Below are 17,913 nucleotides of genomic sequence, written 5' to 3'. Positions count from 1 at the left end.
CTTGTGGCGGCAACAGAAATTGGCACTGTTTGCAACTAAAGTTAGTAGAAAGAAATTCACTGACCCTCGCAAAGGAAGACACCCTAAAATTGAAGAAAAAGTTTTGGAATTTGTACGTGAAAGGAGGAAGAATGGACAACCCGTGACTAGTGACACCATAAGAAATAAAGCAAAAGAGGAGGCTGAAGTTCTTGGAATACCGAATTAAGAGTTTAAGGCTAGCCGTGGATGGGTGGATCGGTTTATGAAGCGGATGGGTTTATCTCTAAGACGCCGTACAACAATATGCCAAAAGCTTCCTGCAGATTTTGAGGGAAAACTACTAACATTTCAGTGGTATGACATCACACTTCGGAAGGAAAAGAATTTTTCAATGGGGCAAATTGGCAACGCTGACGAGACGGCAATTTGGTTTGATGTGCCTCGTAACTACACCATTACGAAGAAGGGGACTAAGGAAGTTATCATCAAAACTTCTGGATGTGAAAAACAACGCATAACAGTGATGCTGGCAATAACAGAAGACGGGTGCAAACTTCCCCCTTTCTTAATCTTCAAATGGAAAACATGCCCTAAAACCCCTAAGAATGAAAAGCTGTTCCCAGATGATGTCCTGATTCGAAACCAAGAGAAGGGGTGGATGACGGAATCATTAATGCTTGATTGGCTCCGAAATGTATGGAAACGCCGTCCCAGTGGGCTCTCTAATCCACCATCAATGCTTTGTCTGGACGCATTTCGTGGTCATCTCACCGACGACGTAAAAAAGAAGATGCACAGCCTAGGCAGTGATCTTGTTATCATTCCTGGAGGGATGACGTCTGTATTACAATCCCTGGACGTTAGTATAAATAAACCTTTTAAGGGGTACATTCAGGCGGAGTACAAAAAATGGTTTTGTGAGCCAAACCGTGTATTGACCCCGACAGGAAAAATTAAGCATGCTGCACCGCACATTGTTGCACACTGGGTTTCTGCTGCCTGGAAAAGCATTGAAGCACCAATGATTGTGAAATCTTTCAAAAAATGCTGCATTTCAAATTCATTGAATGGCAGTGACGATGACTTGCTCTGGAACGCCGAGGATGACGATGACGAGGAAAGAAGAAATGAATCTGCTTCTGACGAAGAGAGTTGCAAGGATTCCAGTGATGAAAACATTAGTGAATAAAGACATTTACTATTAATCACTGATTGTAGAAACTGTTAGCTAGATAGAAATGTTACGATTTATTTCGTGTTCATATTTTACAATAGGTACCATATATACGGTAGTGCTAATTAACAATGATTGTTTCACATGACAATAGCCCACTAATAGGTTAATTCTATGTTCTGCTACTTTATGTATAAATCCATTGTTGTATAAAATATGGTATCTAAATTTAAATAAAATTATCATACCATTAATTGATAGTTTATATACAAATCCATTGTTGTATAAAATAAGATTCAATAAATTCCTCATATCATTGATGTGCATTACATTCGCCAACAAACAATTTTTTTATTATTTAAAGTTTTAAAATGGGGATGCGCATTAGATACGATGGCGCATTAGATTCGCATAAATACGGTATATACACAAGTCCTATATACAAAAATATTTACAAATTTTCGGAAAGAGCGAGTCAGAAAGAGTTAGACTTAGACCTCTCTGTGCCATTTATGGAAAATTAATAATAAAAAAATTAACTACGATTAATATTAACAATAAAGAAAAACAAGCCTATAATATATACATGCATGAAAAATATCTACACAATTATTGAAAATAAATGGGAATGAGACTAAAATGCGACAGCAAAAAATTCGCGCAGGTCTAAGTAAAGATGTGTCAAGCTACTAATAAAATTCCTGCCTTAAAACTACTCCCACAGAATTCGAGATGCCAATATTAGGGCTTTCATAACACAAAACACACCTCACCTCTCAATACTGCTTTGTTTGAATTCATCATTCCCCCCCCCCAAAGCAGCGGAAACAGAAAACGTAAACAACAGATGTTCTGATTCGTAACAGCATGAGATCGCTAATGGCGCAGTGTTCCCGCTAATGGAACACCCAGGTTTATTCAATGATTCTGCGTATGGTTTTTGTCTGAAAGATTAAAAAAAAATATAGAACAGATAATTTGGAGTACAGCCAGCAAAATTATGCCTAAATTTTTTTCCAAATAAAATTTTTATATCATTAAAAAATTAGAGAAAATTACTTGGAAAAAAGTGGATTTTAATAACACATAATAAATGAAAATTCTGCATCTTTTTGTCATATGCTGCTATCTACTGTTTAAAAAGAAAAGTTCAAAGTATATTATAAAGGCATTTTTATCTATTTACGGTTGAATTTAAAGGTTTCAGAAGCGATTCAATTTGGGTGTTCCATGTAGTGGAACACTGAGCTGCAAAGGGTTAAACGTGCATGCGTAAACGTATTATGCGCAGCCTTACGTGCATGTGTCAAAGCGACGCATGCGCAGAAAGTTTGTATCTTTGAGGTACGGATTATAGATCATTCCGGATTATGGGTGTCCGAATTAACGACTTTTGACTGTATAAGTAATGCGGGCATACTTGCAAGTGAAACAAACAAAAATAAAAGAAAATAAAATTACTTATAGTTTTCGTAACAGTCTCCGAGACATAGGCCAACATTGCAGATTTTACATGCAACCCAAGTTCTCACTTCTTTATAATTCTTGCTGCACACAACACACCGTCTACTCAAATCAGATTTCACTGGCCAATGAAATGATTGAGTGGTTGGAGAAACAATCGTAGGCAAATTATTCCTATCGCATGTTTGAAAAATTTATTAATTAAATTCATGCAAAAACTTCTGTGATCAATCTTGTTTCTCTCTTTGAATAATATATATATGCGTTTAAAACGGCAATGTTCAAGAAATAGAAAAAGAGGTTTATTTTTGTCCATTTTTGAGACTTTCGCGAAAATCCGTAGGAATTGGCCGTTCTGTCACTGAGGTCGACGTATCCCATATTTTTGTTATAATCATGAATGAGTGAAGGTTTTGAAGTTCTTTCACAATTATTTGTAACTCGAAGGAGTTCACTGTCTCGTTCATGCATAGAGCTTAAAACATAAACTTCTCTTTTATCTTTCCAGCAGGCCATTTGAATATTTCATATCCAAATCACCTGCTTTTCTGGCCGCCAAATCCTTATGTAAATCTTTTCATCGGATCTGCACTGTTCTGCAGCAATTTATCTTATAATTATTTCTTAGTTGTAGAAAAAGTTGAGAAGTAGAAAAGAAATTATCTATAAAAAGGGAATGCCCTTTTCTTTCACATGTTTTACTAAATGTAGAACAACAGATTCTGATGAGCTTTAATCTTCAAATCTTTCGTGTTTATCTTTCCCTAAATAAACTTTCATGTCATATGTATAGGCATTTTCGTCATACAGTTATATACAGTTTATAAATATATCGTCATACATTTTAATCTCCAGCATTTATGTTTTTTAGGGATTTACTGATGGAAAATTACTTGACCTTTAAAAGTCACGATCACTTCATAAACTGCCAGATATTTTTTTTAACTGATTTAAAATTGCAGTTAAGTATTTCAAATACTTCTCGAAGTTTCCACAAGCGGTCGTAATCAAAATTTGTCTTCAATGGCAGTGTTTCATTATTCGCAAAATGCAGAAAACGTAATATTTTTTTTTTTAAGTGGTCAAGAGACATGATTTTTCGGAAAAATGGAGTCTCAATCAATTCATTTGTACTCCAGTAATCACTAATTGAATCCTTTTCTATGTGTCCACATAGCAATGTCAGTGCTAGAAACGAAAACATTTCAGATGCTGTAACATCTTTCCAATCAGCATGATGTGATTTTTTTCTCTTGGGAGAAATTTCTGGTACATTTTTTTTTTTTTTTTTTGTTTTGTTTTGAGCAGCATAACGATTTGTTTCAATACAATTTTATCTATCAGTTCGTTATTGAAAAAAGTTTAATAATTTACAGTGTAAAGTGATAAACCAATCTGATCAGACGAACAACCAGGAGTTTCTGAGTAATTTCTTGATTCTGTTATTAACTTTGAAATTCCACTTCCATATTTTTTAGATCTGTGGAAGCAGAAAATCTTTTTTCTCTGTCATCACAAAAACTTTCATCACAGCAATCAGAATCGCTATCCGCAAATGTTTCATCCAACTCATCCCACCGTGCGACGATATCCGAAATAATTTCTTTTGTTAGGTATCTTTTACGTTTAGCCATTATTTAAAACTGAACCCAAAGAAATTATATATCAACTAAAAGAAATAGTAATTGTATTTGCACAGGAAAAATCCTGAAAACACAAACGCGTGAGAGTCGAAGTAAGAAATTATTCTTTTTATTTTCTCTTCTCAATATTTCCTGGAAGATACCAAATTTGCGGACAATCCACGTGGTTTCAGAACAGGACGATTTCCCCCAATCCATTACCGGAATCCCACAAAAGAACGCACTCTGTGGGGTGTCAAAGTCAACAAGCCTCAAGTGATAAAATTCCGACCCCTGCCACCGACGACAAACTGTCCCGAGCCCCCCGGAAAAAGGTTAATACTTGTGTATGCAGGAAGTGGGTGATAATAATTTTAGTATTTTGGCCAAAGAGTGATTCATTAGACTCCCTTTTCTTAATATTATTTTGCTTTTCACGAATCTATTGCAAAATGAATCCACAAAAGACTTGATTGAATTCTGTAATGTTTTATTATAAAAAATGGTGTATTCTATAGTTTGTGTACTCTATAAGTTTAGTGTCTCTAAGAGATTTTATTTCTTCTGCACAAGGAAAAGCATTTTATGTCGAGCTAAAATAAGTACTGCTTTGATATAAATAGTTAATGCAAGTATAAATAGTGTATAACAAACTGTATAATTGGAATACATTTTATGTTGTATATAATATATATGGAGTGTAATTATTATACTTGTCTGATATGCTAAATCTGTAATATATTGTTGCGTGCATACAGGTTTGTAATAAATTGAATGCACAAGTCCAATGAGAAGTAAGCAAAAATTTATTATTATCACAATAAAACAAAATACTTAAATTTCCACAGATATCCATACAGTATTGCAATATCTTACAGAAGTTATCTTTTAAACTACTCAAACGTTCAACAGAACTGAATTTAAAACATGGAAAGCTAATCCGATTTCACTGCAAATTAGCTACAGTAAACAACAGTAGTTTTCTAAGAACTCTTAAAACAAATACGAATTGAGAAGTTTTCCTCTTTTTATAAGCTTTTTAAATCGTGCATGAACACATTCTGGTATTTTCTTGAAAAGCAAACATGTACATTTACGAGATATCTATTTATTAAATGAGCGTGCTCTTCAAATAAGTCGCGTGCACATTGCACGGGGAAATGAAACAATTTAATAAAATATCTAAAAACCGTAATACTGCCCCCTTCCCAAGGACTGCATGACCCGGGCAATACAATCCCTGGCCAGGAAGCCAAACTTGCAACTAAGGCGTCAATGCAATAATAAACATTACATTACAATAATAAACAACATAAACAATAATTGCAATGGTAACTTAAAACAATTCAAATACTATCAATTACTAATTACATTTCAAACAAAAAGGACCATAATCTTACACTATTTACAATTATTTACACTATGTACTATGACTATAATAACGAGCAAACCTGTCGTAATGAACAACTTTAGGTTTACAGTTCGATGACTTATGGATTCGAACCACAACGTTGTTTAGTCTGTTTAGGACAGATAAGGACTATCCCAAGGCAACTATAGTTTCAGACTGATTCCTTTTTGTCAAATCAGGTTGCACAACCACACCTTGTCTCCTTCATGGAATTGATATTCGGTAGCTCTTGTATCATATCGAGTCTTCATCTTCTCTGTCGGCAAGTTGACACGCTCTCGCGCAAAGTTGTGAATCACTTCAAACCAGGCCTGGAGATCGTGAATGTATTCCTCAGGTGATGAAGGTGCATTCAGAGGGTGACCAAACAGAAGATCACAAGGCAGATGAAGGTCATGACTGAAAAGCATCTGAAATGGAGAATAACCATTAATCTTATTTTTCTCCTCGACCCTAGCATGATTTTGGCAGCTTTCTAAACAGGGTCATTTGGACAAGGAGTCAGCATCAGATGAGGATCCTCTCTGATGATGGATAGTTATGCCCTCTTAATCTGTAAGCAGTCTGTTGTTTTTGAAGTCTAAGCAAAATTGTATTTCCTTAAAAAGTCCAATCCAAGTATGCATTGATCTGTAACATTCGCCACATATGCTGTGTGATGGTAGGTGGCATTTTCAAACGTGATGCTCACGTTTAAATTCCCATCTATGATTTTATCCCCAACACTGTCTGGAGGGCAACACAGGATGACGTCCAAATGAGTTTATCCTTAAATTGTTGAGTTAAATCTTTCCGAAAGATGGTAACATTAGCTCCTGTGTCAATGATCATATTGCAAGGAACTCCATCGATATTCCCATTGATGGGCAGTCTGTTACTGTTGCTCTCACCACAGAAGCAGCAGTAGCACAAAAATGAATTTTCATATTCAAGATACATTTTAATAGCGGGTGGCACTTTCTAATTGTGCAATACAAATATATGCCTTTAATGCAGGGTTAAGTATTTTCATTTGACACTTAGTATTTTGTAACATATATGATGTAATAATTATATTTTTTATGAAATGAAATTATGTATGCCAGTAAACTATATTCTTTTAAAAATAATATGTGGAACTTTTTTTTTTCGCTTATAAATAAACGCAAGCATGTTTTAAATGTCTTTAATATCATAAATGAATATTGTCAAGCAAAGAAGGTGTTATAAAGGGTTCTTCTGTCAAACCGTTATGAAAAATAAGATTGTTGATGCAATTTTGAAAATTTATTAAAAATATAAAAATGATATGTGTGCAGTCAAACCTCTCATTAGGGTACACTTATGGGAGTAAGACTTTTGACTGTTATCAGGGAATATCCACCAAATAAAGCACATCGCTGTCCTGCTTCAAAAGTCTGGAGATTCAAAAACTGTCTGAGAAGAGGGAAGTACACATTAATCGAGATTTTTATTGTATTAATTTAAATCTATTTAATAAGAACTCTATTTTTGTGTAAAATTGGGAGGCAAACAAAGTAAAATCCATTTTATGTTCTCATTTCAGATGTAGAATGTAAATTGTAACTATAAAAAATATAAAACCAATATTGTTCAGTAGCTGTTATACTTCTTTCATTGCATTGATATTTACTGCTTTTATTACTACTATACATATATGCAAAACCTACTTAGATTAGGCCTTATTTTTTTCATTCAGAATTGTTAATAAGTATTTAAATTTTTATGTGGTAAATGAAATGAAGTATCAATTAAAACACTGAAATAATAAACATTTTTACATATAATTTGATATGATTTCATGATGGTTGAACTAGAAGTGTGAGATAATTTGTCCTTGACTTATAAAAGTTAAAATTAGACATTTGAAAGGCGAAGAGATATTTGGGAGATTGAGAAGATGCATATGGAATTTTAATAGAAAAGTTTAAATCAAAAGTTTTTTAACATTATTTTAATTTAATGTCTGGCTTAACTGTACGTATGTTACTAGATCTCAGACTTTGTCAGTTGTATGAAGGAAGGTGTATTTATTTTATCTAATTTCTTGTAAAATAAATTAATTATTTGAAAGTTAAAAGAGAAAATTATGTTGTTTTTAAATTAATTAAGAGCATTTAAAGAAGCAGAAATTAGCTTATAAAGTCAAAGTAAGTTTAAATCATTGTTGTTTTGTATGTCCAGTTAAAAAATTATGAATGAATATTTGTTAATTCTTAAATTTGTAATCAGTTAGTAAGTAATCAATGTGGTTAGTAAGTAATCAGTTAGTAAGTCTTAAAAATATATCTGTAAACATTTGAATTTCATTTTGATGTAAAGTACTGCATAATTTAAATAAAGTTTAATATGTCATGTCATATACTGTCTTTGAGCTGTATGGTTAATAGATTTCCATGCTGCTCCATTAGACTTTGTAATATAAAGGTATTTTCTCCCAGTGTGTATGAAATTTTCATTTTAGTTTTTTTACTTATTTTGAAGTAATGCAACTAATAAAAATTATTTTATTTGCTATTTCTAATTACAGGAAATCTCACTTTACTTGATTAATCTCCCAATACAATACTTTAAATGAAATTGTGCTAAAGGAATACTATAAATAATAGTAATAATTATAATCAATCTATCAATTAGCATAAATTTAAAAGAAAAAAATATAAATTATATTAGAAGATAAAATCACAGAAGTTTACAAAAATCAATTTCTTAGATTTTTATTTAATGTGTACTTGAGCTGCATTTTTATTTTTAAAAAAAAGTTAAATGAAGATTGTACTTTATCATTCAGTAGATGGTGATGTTTTATCAAGATTAACAGCACAGCTCAAAACTTCTTATTAGGAATAGCATCAAATAAACTTTCTTTAGTATGTTCAGTCAAATTATGAAAACAAGTTCAAATTCTTTTGCTAACAGTTTCTTATCCTGTGGGTCACATTGATTTTTAAGTGTAGAATCTAAATAAATTTTTTTTTCTAACAAAAAATTTGTTTCATAATGTGTTGGATTTATTTTGATCCGAAATTGTATTACAGAAAAGAAATATTACAATTTAATAAAATGTTAAAACATTTATTGTGGTGATAACAAACCTTGCTAATAAATTATATTAATTTCTAAAACTAAACCATCATTCAAAATTAACAATATTTTAGCATTTTATTGAGTAATCCCAATTATACGAGGCGTATTCTGAAACTAAGTACCGTTTTGAAAAAAAAATAGTAAAACAATTTTTTCGAATCCAATTTTATTTTTACATGAAAATACATGTCTTAAACTATTTTTCAACATAGTTTTCGCCAATGATCAAACACTTGTCATAGCGGGTGACCAGTTTTTGTATACCATCGTCAAAGAAACTTCCCGCCAGTTTCGATAACCACGACTCCACAGCATTTTTCGTGTCATCGTCAGGTCCAAAGCGCTTGCCACCAAGCTCGCGCTTCATGTGCAGGAACAAGTGATAGTCAGACGGCGCCAAGTCCGGCTGTACAATGGTTGATCAAACTGTTTCCAATGAAACTGTCGAATTAACGATTGAGTGACACCAGCAGTATGGGACCGAGCATTGTCATGAAGGAACACAATTCCTTTACTGAGCATTCCTCTTCGTTTGTTTTCAATGGCACACCTTAGTTTTGTTAAAGTCTCAAAATATCGTGCCGCATTAATGATTTCACCTCTGGGAAGAAATTCAGTAAGCAAAACGCCTTTCCTATCTCAGAAGACAGTGCACATGATTTTTTGTGATGACATTGTCACTTTGAACTTTTGTTTTTTCGGAGAATGAGTGTGTCTCCGCTCCATCGATTGTTGTTTCGATTCTGGTGTGAAATGACACACCCAAGTTTCATCACCTGTCACAATTTGGTTTAAAAAGTTTTCTCCCTCATCACTGTACCGCGTGAGAAATGTCAGGGCACTACCAAGTCGCTTTGTTTTGTGAACATCAGTGAGCATTTTTGGAATCCACCGGAAACACAGTTTGCGATAATTCAAGCGGTCAAACACAATTTAAAACAAAACAGTATGTGAAATTTGTGGAAATGCCTCTGAAAGAGTTGTCATTGTGAAGCGTCTGTTCTCATGAATTGCTTCATCAACTTTCCTTACCAAATCATTGGTGACAACAGAAGGCTGACCACTCCGAGCCTCGGCGTGGACATTTGTTCGACCTGCATTAAACATTTTTACCCACTTTCTCACAATTCTATCACTTATCGCATATTCACCTTAAACTTCTGTCACTTGACGATAAATTTCGGCCGGTTTAACATTCCTTGCGTTCAAAAATTTAATCACGGCACGAATCTCACAGTCAGCGGGTGAACTAATTGTCTTAAACATTTTGTATGTGCACAGCAAACTGAAAACACAACATAGAGCAACCAAAATGGCGACAATTGAAAGTCAGTGAACAAGAAAGACTAGTGCGCATGCGCGGGACGCCTACCACAGCGCTGCAACGGCGCTAGAATGATTTCCGAATACGCTACGTATCATGAATGTTTATTATTCCAGACCTTTCTAATCTTTTTTTTTTTTTTTTTTTTTTTTTTTTTTTTTTTTTTTTTTAAATACGTTTTAGTAGTACTTGAAAAATTATTGCTGCAGATTGGTCATAAAAAAATCATGCAGTGTAAAAGAAATTCACATTTACTGGGTACTCACTTGTATAGAGTTGGAAATAGAATCATTTCACTTATCCAGGTTAATTGATTATCATACATTAAATTCATATTAAATGAAATTTTAATTTGCAACATAAGGTTTACATATCAGAAACAAATTATATTCCTGAGCTGCATATGCTGTTATTTAGCAGTAATTTGTTTAGGATGAAAGGTTGAAATATAAAAATAAATGTTTCTGAATTAAACAGTAGTCTAAATTTTGGATACCTATTAGTGTACTTTTGAGTGAGATTATCCAAGAGATAAATTTTTATTATTTAATAATTTTTCTGTTTGTATTTGTTAGTTTTTACACTGACGCATTAACACTTTGATAAATTTTCTTAGGTGTGTGGGAAAATGTTGCATCTAAAACAAAGATTTATTCTTGTTCCCTTTGCTCCTTTTCTTCTCCGGCTCTGTGGCGTTTGAACAGACATAAAAGAGTTCATAGTGGTGAGCGTCCTTATGGTTGCACTGTTTGCAACAAGCGTTTCAGTGAAAAAGGAAATATGAAAAAGCATTTAATGACTCATAGAAGATTTCGGCATATAATTTTGAATATGTAATAATAATCTAATTAAGTGGATGTAAAAAGTTTTAAAATAATTATAGTAGTGTTCCTAATTGATATTACTGTATATTTAATACAATTTGTTACAATCATTCAATTGTTATATTCCACTGAAGATTCACTGTTGTTCTCAAATAATAAATTGGTTAAAGTATTTTTATCTAAATCTTATTTGTTATTTATTATTTTCCCAGTGAGTGTTTTCTATTTTTTCTCTTATAATTGTTTATACTCATTTTAAATAAAAAAACGTTACATTTGCTATGCTGTAATACTGTTATACATATAAATGCAGCATTTTGTAGAATATTCATTATTTTGTACTGTGTGATTTATTTTGTTTATCTTTTTCCAAATCTTAAGAAAAATTAATGTTGTCCTGATCTGAAAAGAATGCTATGAGTATGCTATTCATGGTGTATCGTTCTATTTCTGTTACTGAAGAAATGCCCTCTCATTTTTTATATTCTGAGTACTAAACCTTCCACTAAATAGTTATTTATAATTAATGTAGGATAAAGTCTTCAAATTAATGGACGATAGAGACATCAGTATGAATTAGACGGAAGTGTATAGAATGGCCCCTACCCCTGTAGATATAAATTGGTGCAACATTGCAGCACTAATGTGTCAAGCATATTCAGAGAGAGGGAGGAAATTAAAACGAAATAAACATACATAAATATACTGCACAAAATTTGTTCTTCCTTATCTCTAATTTGGGGGGAGGGGGCTAATTATATTATTATATTATTATAAACAAATTTTAATTTAACAAATTAAAATTTGTTTATAATAATTAATTTATTTTAATTAACAAACAAATTAAATTTTTAGAAAAAGAATATAAGTTCTTAAGTCCTTATATATATAATGTTTTATATCACATTTGTGCTACTGGTGAAATTGTATAATGTACATACCTATTTTAAAATAAATAGATTTTTTTAAAAATCTAATTTTATATTTGCATGTTACTCTTCTGCTTGATAGTTTAAGGCTGTCTGCCTAAGAGAATGGATGCTTTCATGGAGGATCTTCTAAATGCAACTGTCTCTACACGTAGAGGGTTATGGCCAAAAACAACGCAAGGTTAAAACGTGGTGCTACAAAACATCATGGGTGAAAACATAGTCGTCGAAAATAAAACGGTTTAAAATCTTCGCAGTTTAAAAACATTGTCGTCAAAAATATCGTGGTAAAAAATAAAGTATCTACAAATAATCACATGACGATAACATCACAGACATGCTTTTCATAACTGTAAATGGATATTTCCATAATGATTTGTGACCGCAAGATGGAAAGAAGGATAATTTTTACTTTTATATTTTTTATTAACTAATAAATTTTTGCTGAGAAAATTAGAAGGAAACTTAAGCATAGAAAATTAATGCAACTTATAGCACTTAATAGAATTTTAAACTGACATAGTTAACTAACAAAGGCCATTAATAAATAATTTTTTATAAAGTTTTTACTGGTAATTTTTCATGAAAAGTATAATGTATAAGTTACATTTAATTTTCTATGCTTAAGTTTCCTTCTTACTTATTTCAGCAAAAAATTTATTAGTTAATAAAAAAATGTGAAAGTAAAAATTATCCTTCTTTACATCTTGTGCTCACAAATCATTATGGGAATATCCATTTAGAATTATTAAAACCTGAAAAAAAGCATGTCTGCGATGTTATCGTCATGCGATGATTTGTAGATACTTTATTTTTTACCACGATATTTTCGACAACGATGTTTTTAAACTGCGAAGTTTTTTAACTGCTTTATTTTTGACGACGATGTTTTGTAGCACGATGGTTTCGCCTTGCGTTGTTTTCTCTGCGACATTTTCGTTCGCGATGTTTTTGCCGCATTGTTATCGGCAGACAACACGTAGAGCAAACCATGATAAAGTCCATGCAGCCAGCCCACTCATCAGGGTTTGAACCCCATTTGAACTGCTAGTGGTTATCAGTATTATCCCCACAGCCATTTGTGGGCATTTATGTATATTTATAGTATGGTGGGCATTTATAGTGATATACACATATAAAAGTGATTAAATGAAAGATAATCAGTTATTAAAAAAACTGACCTACCAAATATTTTACATTTTATAAAGAAATGTAATACATATTTTTTACTATATATATTTCTTGTTTTATATTCCATATTAGCTATAAAAATGCTAAACTGCAACTCAAAAACAATTTTGAAAAAAATCTGAAAGTGTTCAAATTTTAACAATTGCTCAAAAAAGCTTTTATAAAGCTTAATATAGTTTTAATTTTATCAGTAGAGATTATCAATAGCGATGGCAAAGTAGAATAGCAAAACATGTTTTGGGATATTAGTTGAATATGCAGTATCAGACATGAGAATGTTGTGTATCTTCTGTGTAGTTAAAAAGTGAAAAAAAAAAATGTAATTCCGCAAAAATATTCAAACATTTTTAATTGGATATATCATGAATTAAATGCATTTTTATTTAAATTAATCTGATTAAAAAGTATAAAACAGTATTCTTAAGAACTGCATCTATTGCTTTTAAATAATTTAGTGGTACTTTTCGTTTTGCTGGCACAGACGATAAAGTCGCCAGTATTGGTACAACTAATGCCAAATGGAATATCTTCACTGGTAACCTTTTACGCTTCATTTTCAAAACAAGTCGTAGCCATTTCTTATCAGATTAATTGTTTCTTTCAATACTGGCATACAATTACATAGAATTTTTACAAGATAGTTAAATTTTATGCCCTAAGGCCTTTCACGATAATTAAGTCAATTAGGATACCGGAAGGCGAAAATATAAAAAGGCAAAATCAAGGGTTAAATTCATCAATTCTAATGAGAAATGCACTAGCGAAGTAAAGCACTGCGGTTTTACATAATTTTTTAGTAAGCTATTCGTATGAATTGAAATAATTCTTGCATTTAAACTATTATTCCAAATTAAGATTTAACTTGAAATTAATGTAGATAATTACTGAGAGAATTAGATTTTTGTAGCAGAGTTTACGCGAGATGAGATCACTTTGAGTCACATGATAAGAACCGGTGAATCAGGATGTTGAACCATGAAAGTATAGTAAATTCTTAAATCAATGTCTTTTTAGAAATTTATTGTCTTTATTTATTGGCTTTTTACAAAATTTTAAATCATATTAAAATCAAACCATATCAAAATAAAAAAATTCTTAGAACTAACATTTTTTATTTTTTATGTCTATACTGTATGCTTTCGCCAACAAAGTCTGCTTGGCAAGATTTGGGCCGCCGAAATGGAAAAGTACCAATTTAGTTTGTTAATTATTAGCTGTTAGATTAAATATGAAAGAATAATTTTTGGAATGGCTTTAGACTCAAATGAAAAGTGAAATGTGAAATTTTCTTTCAGGCATATAGCAATTTAGGGCTAATAAACATAATTAAGAATAGTAATGTCTATTGCATGTTTTTCAGTGTCAGACTTAATCAAGTAAAAAATTAGTTTTACAGTAAATGAGTGAATTTATGCATTTAAATGAAGCTTTTCAATGGCCACTTAGATAATTCTGAAGCATATGCTGGTTCACAGTGGTGAAAAACCATGTCTGTACAGTGTGTAACAAAAGTTTTAGTCAAGATGAAAATCTGAAGCAACATTTTAGGATTTATATGGATTATCAATCATTTTGGTGCAAAGTATGTGGGATGCGATTTAATGAAAAGTATCCTCTGAAATTGCGCTCTGCTACTCACACAATTCATTTGCATGCCACAGAATGAATTCATATCATTGTAAATATCTGTGTAAGTTTTTAGCTTTGTTATTCTAGTTTACTAGTAATTAAAATATCCTGTACCTTTTTTTTTGGGGGGGGGGGTAAAAATGTTTGTTTTTTAGTATTATTTAGTTTTAAAATAATTATTTGTAAACGGAGAATGTAAAGAGTCTTAATTTATTGAGTTTTTGTATATTTTAAAATCAGCAGATTTTTTGTTATGTTTAGAAGGTTCACATTATGTAAAAGTTTAAACTGCTGTTCTCTGTTCTTTGATTAACCTTAATTGGATTGATCAGTGGATAAAGTTAATTCCTAAATAACTACATAGAGTATAGAAAATAAAAGTGAGTATATAAAGAATGTAGAATATTCATAATAGAGCAATTTTTTTATTATGCTTATATAAATATTCATTATGTTTAACTTTCTTTGAACATTATCAGTCGTACTTTTAGTTATTTTAAATCAAAGAGTGGAAAATTTATTGTTATCCCTTCATAAATACTTGGAGTGGGTATTATGTAATTATGGCAACATTCAATTATGCAGATTGCCTATGAGGAAAGAAACCTACATCAAGGATCTTGTTCTGTATTTACATTAAATATGAGGAAAATCAAAATTTGTGCAGCAAATCCATTCAACTATTCGAAAGAAATACAGGAAGGACTATTAATATTTATTCATTTTTTTTAAATCTTTCTTCATACCCTTCTGAGTATTCTGTATGTATGCTATTTTTATAGTGTATGTTGGTGTTAAATCTTTATTTAGATTCTATTATATATGTGTCCTCTTATTATGATTAGCTTTCCAAAATTCCGAAATGTTTTGTAGCTGCAGTTGGTTTCTTAAGCTCTCGTATTACACTTTCTTAAATGTATTAAGTTTATTTATCATCCAAGAAGAGAAGAATTAGCATTGAAAAGAATTTTATTATCTTTTGAAAATTGAAAATTAAAGTTCCTGTACCATTCACCATGAAAATATTTAAAATAATTTATTTGTGCTTCCAATATTTATGAATATTAATCTTTGGAACTATTTATTGTAGACTTTCTCCTGAAATGAAAAACTTCTTTTCTAATGTTATTGTTTACACAGTATTCCAGTCAAATGTCCAATTATCTACAATGCAAGTGGAGTCTGAAATCCAGAATTATTGGCAGCTCAGTGATTTCAGATTAAAAAATTTCTGGATTTTAGATCATTAATTGAAGTCTAATAAAATAACTGTAGAAAATATAAAATAAAAAATATAAAATAGTTGTTTTTCTTTTGTTACCTTATTTTGATTTATTAAACCATTCTGGCAATATAAGTTATTTAAAAATTTTATTTTTATCATTAAGACCTTTCTGTAAAATTTTATATAAAGATATAATATTTTGTTAAGTTACAAAGTTCCATTGCTGATATCCTGTATTTGCCATGTTGAGAATTCCCATTAAATAATCAGTTAAAATCGTATCATTTTCAATAATTGCTTTATAAGTTTCTTCATTATTGATGACAATTTTTTTGGATTTTACAGATTTTCCCATTGGTTAAGTGATTGATGTTTAGGGCATTGTCTTCGCAATGAAGACTTCAGTTATATCATCTTCATTTAGCATTTACATATATTCCATCAATTGGAAAATTTGTCTTACCCTCCCTCCAGTGTGTGCATGTTTTTCTTGGCATTATGCATCACCAGTTTCATTTTGCTTCTTTCCTGATGCAACCCCATTTTTCATCTAATCAGAGTGCTCCCTTCCCATGAAAATGTATTTTTTATGATTTGAGGTTTGCAAAGAAATGAATAACTAGTTATCATTTTTCTTAAAGGAAGAAGTATTTTGCACATAAAAAGGACTGTATTTTAATTATCATCTCATGAAATCAAAATGTAACTTTAAGCTGAAGTGACCCCCCCAATTTAGACTCACTATAGATTTTGCTGATTTTGGGATGATTTAAAGAGTAGCTGATTAATGATTGGAGCATCATTGCAGTGGCAGACTTAATTTGAAACATATTCATTACTCCATCTATTCTGAAAATTTTGCTTTTTACTTGTATTGTTATCCAAAAATGAGAGTTAGTTTTAAAAATATATGCAAATATGTCCTGTCGTGGCCTTGCAATGTTCCACATTGTAGATTTTATATTAAAATATTTTAAGAATTCTTGGATGGACTTACTGCTGCATTGATTTAAAAAAGGCTACTTATTATACATGGATTTCAAGATAGAGAAATTATGATACCTATTGCCTTATTCATAAATGTACATTTTCAAGGAAGTCGAAAAGTAATCTTTTGCTACAACTTTAATTTTTAATAAGATGGGAGGGATAATAGACTGAACAAAATACCAAATCAAGTACTGCTGAACTTAATCGCAGTTTTATTCCTTTTTTTTTCTTTTCTGCAAAAGAAAACCAATATGTTCATTCCAAACATTGGTCTTCAAGCTTCACTTATTGCATACAGGGCTAGATAAGACAGAAAGGTGCTGCTTCTTCCACACCCCGGGCCTTCCGTTCAAGCATAAAAAATTTAAATGTGGTTTGCCGGAAAGCAGGTTGTTTAAAAATGAAACTATTCAAGATGGTTCAAAACTAAAGTGGGCAATGGTCTTTTGCAGCTAACAGTAACAAAAATCTATTTACAGCACACTTTTTTTTTCTAGTATCATTATCCATACCTGCCTTTTGCTAAAAAAGTATTTTGGGAAGTTTTTATGGGATGCCTGGATTATAAATCATTCTGGTTATTAGACATCTCAATTTTGGTTTTTGTGTTGTATTTCAGTTCAAGTAGATAAGTTAATTAATGATGATAGTCTCCTAAATTAAATGTTTATCAATGATGATAGTTTGCTGAGTTTAATCAATAATGTTATTATCTTGAATTAAATGTTCATTGTAGAGAAGTGTTCTTAATGTAATACGTGCAATTCCATAAAATTTTATAGTTCCATGCTTTAGGTATATTTTCGAGTATTATAAGCAGCAATAGCTAACCCATGCTTATTTGAGTACACATGGATTTACACACTTTATAGTTAATAATCATTGTGCTGAATAGTATCTGCCACTGTGAAGATAAGTGTATCAGCTATATAGATTTTTCGTAGAAAATTTCTTGTTTCTTATAAAATGCTTCCTTTTATTATTATTTATGAGGAGAACAGTATTTATGAGCCAAACAAATGTTTTTTGACTGTTCACTAAGTTACATGGGAAATGCATAT

The 17,913-nt window shown here is 31.2% G+C and overlaps 2 protein-coding genes across 8 annotated transcripts in view; both read left to right on the top strand.

The window, feature by feature from the left end:
- LOC118183591 (zinc finger protein 131-like) overlaps positions 1-11,168 on the top strand; it is a 46,857-nt gene extending 35,689 nt beyond the window's left edge. For all 7 annotated transcript variants that reach the window (XR_015042101.1, XR_015042100.1, XM_035353187.2 and 4 more), the window contains one exon: positions 10,681-11,168. Coding sequence is in view for 5 of the 7 variants with exons in the window: in XM_035353187.2 (XP_035209078.2) it covers positions 10,681-10,901 (221 nt within the window). In the remaining 2 variants the exon portion in view is untranslated. The remainder of the gene's footprint in view (positions 1-10,680) is intronic.
- Positions 11,169-12,654: 1,486 nt separating this feature from the next.
- Positions 12,655-17,913, top strand: part of LOC118183590 (uncharacterized) — an 83,273-nt gene continuing 78,014 nt past the window's right edge. The window contains exon 1 of the mRNA XM_085820374.1: positions 12,655-14,698. The gene's annotated coding sequence lies outside the window, so the exon portion shown is untranslated. The remainder of the gene's footprint in view (positions 14,699-17,913) is intronic.

This window comes from Stegodyphus dumicola, chromosome 7 (assembly GCF_044657685.1).
Source record: "Stegodyphus dumicola isolate Sdum_Otavi_A_Nest chromosome 7, ASM4465768v1".
NCBI classification, from domain to species: domain Eukaryota; kingdom Metazoa; phylum Arthropoda; class Arachnida; order Araneae; family Eresidae; genus Stegodyphus; species Stegodyphus dumicola.
The sequence above is the reverse complement of the archived record's forward strand: the minus strand, read 5'-3'. Positions and strand labels throughout refer to the sequence as shown.